Raw genomic sequence first — 9266 nt, 5'->3', positions numbered from 1 at the left:
CGAATAACTGCCTTAGTCGGACTGAAATCGCATTATCCGTTTCATGTAAGCACCTTAGTCGGATCGTAGTCGGACATAGTCGGACTAACACCCCTGGATAACTCGATCCGATCCAGTTGATAGTTCGACTATTGCGGCATGTAACGGTGAATTGGATAAGGAACTGGACTTTGCGTCTTTGCGCATGCTCCCTCTCTCCCTGCCAGGTCGTGACCCAGAAGACGAAAGAGGGATAAGTTGTCTCAACTGTTCATACTAATGACACGTTTTTTTATGAATATCCTGCAGACTGTCTCACAAGCTTATTCTTGTTGATTATGAACAAACATAACAGAAGAGGTCCGAAGATATGAGCACCTTTACAACCCCTCCTTAAACACGTATAAGGACGTTCCACATTTTATTTGCTTAAAACAACAGCAGTACTGTCAAATCAGCTGTCACTCGGCTATTACCTGACCAAGGTTCCATGGCAATGTTCCGAAAGCCCATTTTTCCGACAGCCCGCTGTTCCGAAATTGTGAGTACAGCAACGTGAACCACTATAGCCCACATGCACATCCCAATGAATCACACAATCATAAACATATAAATGCCTTTATTTCACAAGCATTAACTTGAATTCAGAATATTATTATACACACATGCATTTGCATCGCGATGATACAAAAATATTTTTATGATTGCCAACGCATGCATGCTTTGTCAGTGCTTGACAAGATCTGCGTAATGTCCTGCGACAATCTGCCGGTGATTTCCTTCGCATGAGTGGTAGCCTACCCCATATTCAAAACCAGAGTAGGCTAAGTTAACAAATATTGCCTAGGAAAATTTATATGCGTGATAGCCCGGTGAGCGTCTCCGCTCTGCTGTGCAAACGAAATGCTGTGTGTGTTTTGTGCCACTTAAAATATTTCTAAATTTTGCCAGGGGGACTATTTTTCGGAATATTGAGATTTCGGAATATCGGGCTTTCGGAACACTGGGCCGTCTCCCCTGACCAATACCTGTCAAACTCGGTGATACTATTCACAACTAATTTGTCCTTCATTTTATCAAATATGATGACATTTGGTATTGTGCCCGCGAGGCACGCGTGAGTTTAGGTTTGTTCAGTTATCTGGCGCTGAAAAAAAACACGAATAAGTACTGTCAAATCAGAAAGCAAATCAGCTGTCACTCGGCTATTACCTGACCAATACCTATCAAACTCGGTGATACTATTCACAACTAATATGTCCTTCATTCTATCAAATATGATGAAATTTGGTATTGTGCCCGCGAGGCACGCGTGAGTTTAGTTTTGTTCAGTTATCTGGCGCTGAAAAAAACCCACGAATAAGTACTGTCAAATCAGAAAGCAAATTAGCTGTCACTCGGCTATTACCTGACCAATACCCATCAAACTCGGTGATACTATTCACAACTAATATGTCCTTCATTCTATCAAATATGGTGCAATTTGGTATTGTGCCCGCGAGGCACGCGTGAGTTTAGTTTTGTTCAGTTATCTGGCGCTGAAAAAAACCCACGAATAAGTACTGTCAAATCAGAAAGCAAATCAGCTGTCACTCGGCTATTACCTGACCAATACCTATCAAACTCGGTGATACTATTCACAAATAATATGTCCTTCATTCTATCAAATATGATGAAATTTGGTATTGTGCCCGCGAGGCACGCGTGAGTTTAGTTTTGTTCAGTTATCTGGCGCTGAAAAAAACCACGAATAAGTACTGTCAAATCAGAAAGCAAATCAGCTGTCACTCGGCTATTACCTGACCAATACCTGTCAAACTCGGTGATACTTTTCACAACTAATTTGTCCTTCATTTCATCAAATATGATGAAATTTGGTATTTTGCCCGTGAGGCAAGCGTGAGTTGAGTTTTGTTCGGTTATTTGGCGCTGCCCTCTAAAGACAGAGACGTGACAGGTGGATCGAGATATTTTCCCGTAAATACCTTTACCTAAATACCTTTATAGACAACATCGATCATACACTCCCATTGCACTCAAACAACCACACTCAAACGAGGAGATATTGTATCAATTAGCCTATAATGTATTGTATTAATTGCACAGAGTTCCAGTGGCGCATGCAGCCGTATGCACTGTGCTTACCTTCTGCTACGCGAGAAGAAAAAAAATATATCATGAACGCATATTTATAACAATGGGGAAACTATAAAATCGGAGTACAGACAACTAATGCCCAGCGTTGACGATGCAGATACAGAGCTGGAAACAGCTAAATGAGTTACGCAGTGAACTTTATCAAGCCCTGGAAAGTTCAGCAAATTTCTACCCAAACATTCATTGCGTCCTGAAGGTCTTGTATCTATCTACAAAAAGACTGACTGGACTTGCTCTCATGAATATTCACACAGATTTGGAAATCGACAGCGAAGAAGTACTAAAACAATTTGATGCAACTGGCAGAAGGGCAATGCGTTTAGGCTGTAACCCATTATTTGCGCGCGTGTGTGAATGTGCGTGCGTTTCTCTCGCCTTTTATCTTTCACCTTTGAATAATGTAACTTATAAACACATCGGCCCGGCAGAAACAAACAAACAAACAAACAAACAACCGAAGAGGCAACACGCATTTCTGGACCGATGAACAGACGCGATTCATGCTCAATCAACTGTTGTTGTTATTGGTAGTGGTGAAGAGGTCAAGCGGAAAGGGCTGTATCACCACTAGTTGTAATGAAAACAGCGCCACCTATCGTATCGGATATGACATGCTTTCGGCCAATGATTCGATTTATTCACTGCCATGTATATTGGGATAATAGCACTTGCCCCAAAAGATAGCATAGTCCGACTAAGCAAAGATTCGAATTATACCATCATGTAAACACACTGACTGACTCAACAGATAACATTACCACAGTGCACAAGCTTTCTCTTTCACTTCCCCTAACACGTGTTTACACTGATAACACACACCCTTCCCCCGCAACGCAAACATACACACACCCTCCTCTCTCTCTCACGATCAGACACATATACAGACAAGCACTCTCTCCCTCTCTGGCACACACACACAAACACTCTCTCTCTCACTCACACACACACACATAGACTCACTGGGTCATAGAGGGAGCCGCTGATGTCGGCACCATAAATGGGCGAGACGAAAGTCAGGTTCTTCCAGTACTTCCTCTCCAGGTCATCAAAGTCTTTGTGTAGCGGGGTACAATACCTACACATACACACAGATACACTCCATCAGAGCAGAATATACACACACATACACTTTAGTTCCTACACATACACACCCCCATCAAAGCATAACAGACACACACACACAGAGAGAGATACACAGTGTAGTGCCTAAAACACAGATTTACCCCCATCGGAACAGAACACACAGTGACACTCCTATCGCACGCACGCACGCACGCACGCACGCACGCACGCACGCACGCACGCACGCACGCACGCACGCACGCACGCACGCACGCACGCACGCACACACGCACACACACAGTGCTGCCTCACTTCTTGCTGTTGGCCAGTTTGCGGTACTCTCCGACGCTCATGGGCTTCTTCTGGATGTTGTACTGGGTGAAGAGGCCAGACTGGCCGGTGACCACCTGCATGATTGGCGCGGGGATCATCATCTCCTCGATGGTGTCGTAAGTGCGCCGTGGCTTCCAATCCTTGGGTGGGATTACCTACAGGGACCAGGAGAACAGTCAGAGGAACGTTTAGAGCAGGAGAACTGGAATCAGAAGAACAGTCAGAGGAACGTTTCACAGATGGAAGACTAATATCAGTTGGATGTACATCTTATTTGTTTTGAGCAGTGGAAGTTTAAAATGTTGGGTAAATAAAAATGTGCTCGATGTGTTGAGCTGTATCCGACACAAAACCCTTTGAGATGTGCCAAACTGACCAGAACCTTGTAGACCAAGTACATATCTGTCCCCATAACTAAATGATATTGATAGGTATACTACATTTCCAAGTAGCTTTATGAAACCCCTAAACTTGCTCTTTAATTTAGAAGAAAACTGAAAATAGGGTAACCCTAACCCAGGAAAAAATAAATATATATATATATATATATATATATATATATATATAAAATATATATCATCCAGGAGATACATAGCTTTCAGTACCTATTGAGCATTTGTTCCCCCAAGTGGTAGTCACGACCTTATTTTGGGGCCCTTGGCTCATACACTATGAGGCTTGGCACTTGGCTTGGCACAAGTGTGTGTGTGCGTGTGTGTGTGTGTGTGTTAGGGGTGGGCGATATGGCCAAAATCTTCTATCACGGTATTTGTAATTTTATATCACGGTTACGGTATATAACACGGTTTATTATACGTAGGGTGACCAGATTTGAGTTTGTGAAAAAGAGGACACTTCAGCGTTGGCGAAATGTGTCCACAGTCATAGGCTATACAGTATGATCATTTATTTATTGACCCTTAAGAACACTAAGGTGCAGAAACAATACTGCCTCAATAGGCTATTGGCCTAAGCAATAGTGGCCAGTATAGGCCTACTTTGTACTGAACGTTTCCATTGAATCTTTAAATAGTAAGATTAAAACAAAGTGCATGTAGTGGCATTTAGTCCAGTGCTTATGTGGCTTTCAGTGGTTCTTTAATGTACTTAAATCAAGTGTTAAAAACTTTCTTTTCAATGTTTGTTCATATGTTAAAGCAATAATGATGAGAAAAACATTGTTTTATATGGCCACATATCAAAATAAGAAAATTAAGCCATTACACAGACGCCCCATTGACCGCTTCAGCCCATTGCTGCGACGTGCCATCGCCATAGACATATATGTCTATGATATCGCTGCTAGACGCTCACTGTTCTTGTGCTCCCACAGCTCGTTCACTTTAAAATACTGAAAATAAATCTAAACTATCGATATAGTGCATCTTTAACTACTAATATTTGACCTTCATTGAGAAAAATGCAACAGAATCTGCATATAAATGGCTACACTAGACACTTTTCAGTCCATATTTTTCAGTAGATTGAATCTTTCACAACAGTCGAGGATTACTCAACAAGTAGGCATGACAGTCCTTACAGGTCATGTGCTTAAAAATTGTACTGTGTATCGTATTATACGGCTCTTCAGAATGTTCAAAAAAGCTCCTTTGATTTAAATGGGCCACCAACGTTTGCAGGTCTGTAATTTCTTTATATTCACTGCTGCGAAAATTGGCAACGGGTTTTGTGTTTCTAATTCACGTCTTTCATATCATTCCGCAAGTAGTCCGGTCATTCAACGTAACAGACTCAATGTAATTTGAAGTCAGCAAGTAATGGGTTGCTACGCAACACATGAAACCTCAAAGTTCTATACCACCTAGCCCTAGTGTGTGTATATGAAGAAGTGGATGAGCACTTGTGCTTTTGTGTGCGAACCTTGGCCAGGCCAGCGCGGTGAGCTCCTTGGGTCTCCATGTAAGCGATGTACTTTCCAAAGTCGCTGAACTCCTCCATGGTGGGCCTGAAGGTCATGATCTTGCAGGCGGCGTTTGGGACCGGGGTGGGTGGGGAGGGGACTGCACCTGGTGAGGAGGGGGGCAGGGTGGGGGGGGAGCTGGGGGTTTCTGAGAGGGAGGGCGCAGGGTCAGGGCTGGGGGAGGGGGCATCACTGGACTCCAGGCTGAGGGGCATACTGGACTCCAGTGGGGCCACAGGGGACTCTAGAGACATGGTGGCATGCAGTACTACACACACACACACACACACACACACACACACACACACACACAGAGAGAGAGAGAGAGAGAGAGAAACAGAGACAGTTTTAGGATTACTGATGGAGTATTTTAGTCTGGTTTCAGGTGGAGGTTAGTTCTGTGTCTAAAGCTTTGCTATCATACTCTTATTTTCATTAACGCATTTATAAGGCACCATTCTAACACATCTCACGTGCATTTATAAGGCACCATTCTAACACATCTCTAAGAAAGTGCTTTATTTTCAGCCAAGCTACTTTCACTGACTGGGCTACAGTAACTGTTGAGCATCACTCCTGTACTTGAGTCAGAGTGGGGAAGGAGAGAGACCAGAGGAGAGATCCGAGTCCCAATCAGAGAAGGGAAAAGGAGAGACTAGTCAGTCAGCAGCAGCAGCGCCTAACGTCACTTTAACACACATGATGGAAATTGATATTACCATTAATTTATAGACTTACATTGCATTGCAGGCATGTTCTCCTGTGTTTGTGTGTGTGTGTGTGCCATGTCTATTGATAGTCTTAGTACACCTTTGTTTAAAGGCCCCAGCAGACATCCCCCTGCCCCAGGTGGAGGAATACACATTGTCCACCATTTTGGGCCTGTGTGTGTTCCTCCATAAGAAAATCCCCTCCCACTCACCTCCCCTTCCCAACCTTGACCTGTAGAACCTTCCCCAATGTTGACCTATCACCCCCAAGGTATCCTCCATGATTGACTGGTATTTAACCTGTTAACACTGTGAGGCTCTTTAGTCTTTGCCTGCCTCTACTTGATGTTGGTTTTGACTCCTGCAGGAGCACCTTGAAATACACCTCAGAAACCTTTGATTCGCCTCGTGGTCCTTTGTCTAGAAGAGTGTCGCCCTAAGTAACCCCGTCACATGGTCCTTCGCGCTGGTATAGATATTAAATCTATCTGAATACAGAAAGGGGAACCAAGCCGACGCTAAAGCATTGTGAACGGGACAGGTAAGCGATTTACGCTAATTCTCGTGTGCGGAAAACTGTTTGAGAGTGAGAGACAGAGAGGATTAGATATATATTAAGTCGAGAAAGATACATTTTACTCTCTACACATCCGGCGCTACGGCGAACGGCGTAAAGGCATCGAATTCCAAGTAGTCCCGCTACAATTGTTATTTCAGCGCTGTAGACGCGTGCTTTACGAGCACAGCGGCGGACGTTGTCCTTAGGCGGGGTAGCGCGTGTTATACAAAGCACAGCAGCAGCCGTCCCTAGTTTGGGAGGCGCTAGTGTCTAGACTATACACTGTGTCTGAGAGATTCGGTGGGCTCCGGGTTTGTCGCGCCATACAAAACAGAGATAAGTCTCTCCATCGAAAAACCTCTCAAATCGGGGTAGCTAGTTGGACCTGTACGAATGTGATAGAGAGCTCTCATCTGCCAAGCGATTTTCTGCACACAGGAAAAAGTCCCGTTCGCTAAATTGACCTATACTGTTATTATTACGACCACAGCGAATCAATATTTTGGCGGTCTGTTTCAAGCTGCTGTGTTGTGTTTAACTTTGTTGTCTGGTCAAAGCAAAATCTTGGTCTGATTTTAATATGGCTGCTTTAAAAACTGCCCCTGCTACTACTGTATCTTTGGCGCGCTTTGTTCTGGAGACCCAAAAGAAAAGATGTGATAGATGATAAAAGATGGCTGGAAGGCCATCTGGGGCGTTAGACGGAGTTTGGAGTGGTGGTCTGATTTAAAATGCGAGAAGAAAAAGGCAAAATATGGAATGTATTTATGTGCTATGTTGATTAATCAGGCAAAATGGTGTGTTAATGGGAATTAACGGGCAAACCGATATGCAGAGCAGCATTTGGATGCAGTTGTGGAGTCCACTACCAAATATTGGGGATTGTTGAACATGGTTCAAGATCGCCCGCCGTTGTTGCTTGATGTAAAGAACTGGGCCGGTTGGTTGGACGGGGTAGTCAAACAGTCCACTTCTGTAGGCTACCCTGTTCTAGCCGCGGGTGCTGGTATTTCAATTGCCGCTGTTCAATCAGACGCTACTCCACCTCCCGCCTATGCCCCTAACTTTTGTAATGTTTCTGCTCTCCCATGCGCATTGTTTCTGGTCCGCAGATTTTGAACGCTCCAGTTCAATATTTCCAGGGACACGAACCAACTGTGAACACTTATTCAAACTCACAGTCTATTGCAAAATATCATCATTGTTTTAAAGATTTCAAAGATATAATACGAGAATCGTCTGGAAATGGCTTTGCCAGCTTTGTTGATTTATATGCAGTCAGGCATGCTGAGAAAGAACCATTAATAATAATATAATAACAAAACTTTATTTATATAGCACCTTTCATGCAAAAGAATGCAGCTCAAAGTGCTTGGCATTCTTTGATTATGTTAAGCGTCTTGAAGATCGCCATAGACATTACTGTGAGGTAAAGGGCGATTGGACTGTGACCCTGGATTCTGATGTGGTGATTCATACTGCAGTTTCTGGGCTTAATTCTGAACTTAAGACTCCAATTTTTTAACACACTACCCCCATCAACAGATGGCTTGAATTCATACAGTGGGGCCAGCGAGGTGATATCAGCTTAGCTGAGAAAAGGCACTATCAAACGGTGTCGGCCACACGCATAGCTGCGGTGGACAGGTAACGTCCCCAATCCCCATGCAAATTTAACAGCCCCTTCTGCCATGTCTACTCCCGCAGGGAACACATCGCATGGCAACCCCCCTACGCGAGGACACTGCCATGGGTGCAAACAGGAGGGGCACTGGGTTAACAAATGTCCTGATAAGATACCTGGATACCGTAATAAGCGGAATTCAAACCGTAGACAGGCCTTTAACAGGGATGCTAAGCTTATGGAACAAATGCGCGAATTCTTTGCTGCTATGAACGTTAAGATCAGCCAGCATAAAATCAGTGACTTCTGCTTCAGAGGTAGTACTCTTTAGTCCCCATATCCCAGCTCTCCTCGGAAGACAGCTTTCTCGTGCATACCGAGCCATCGGTAAGAGATACATGTAAACCCACTATTGACGAACACTCAATTTGCGCAATTTAGATGGCCAGGTTACAGCAACTCAGTCCCCATCTCCCCACGGTTTCTGCAATTTTGGGCCGGACCCTGCCAAGAGGGGTCCATAATAGGTAATGATATTCTCCATCAAAGTGAAGCTAAGATTTTGCTTGATGTCGCTGAAATTGACCCCCCCACCTCCCCCTTTATATAGGTAAACGCAACCCTAACGTGGCATCGGTGGGCGCTCCAGCTCCATCCCCCAGCCACACGTTGATCGTCACACATTTCCCTGACCCCTCCGCGCTTTTAACGAGTCTACAGTCATATTATGTTTTCAGCCTTAGATATATCTAACGGTCTTATCATTCTTTGCCGTTTACTGCTGAATCCATCCCCATATTCATCAAATTGTCGCTGAAGTCAGTTGTTAGTGTTGTTAACTCGTGTGCACCTTCTTGTATTCTGCAATATTGTGATGATTTATTGATAGCATCCCCAAACAAAGTGCATGATGTGCCAACT

General features: G+C 44.0%; 1 protein-coding gene across 1 annotated transcript in view; it reads right to left on the bottom strand.

The window, feature by feature from the left end:
* kdm4b (lysine (K)-specific demethylase 4B) overlaps positions 1–9266 on the bottom strand; it is a 49592-nt gene that overhangs the window by 31273 nt on the left and 9053 nt on the right. Inside the window, exons 2-4 of the mRNA XM_012825361.3 lie at positions 5413–5720; positions 3511–3686; positions 3097–3211 (exon numbers count right to left, since the gene is read on the bottom strand). Coding sequence (XP_012680815.2) covers positions 3097–3211; positions 3511–3686; positions 5413–5706 — 585 coding nt within the window. The 5' untranslated portion in view covers positions 5707–5720. The remainder of the gene's footprint in view (positions 1–3096; positions 3212–3510; positions 3687–5412; positions 5721–9266) is intronic.

This window comes from Clupea harengus, chromosome 10 (assembly GCF_900700415.2).
Source record: "Clupea harengus chromosome 10, Ch_v2.0.2, whole genome shotgun sequence".
NCBI lineage: Eukaryota > Metazoa > Chordata > Actinopteri > Clupeiformes > Clupeidae > Clupea > Clupea harengus.
Note: the sequence above shows the minus strand (reverse complement) of the source record. Positions and strands in the feature narration are given on the sequence as shown.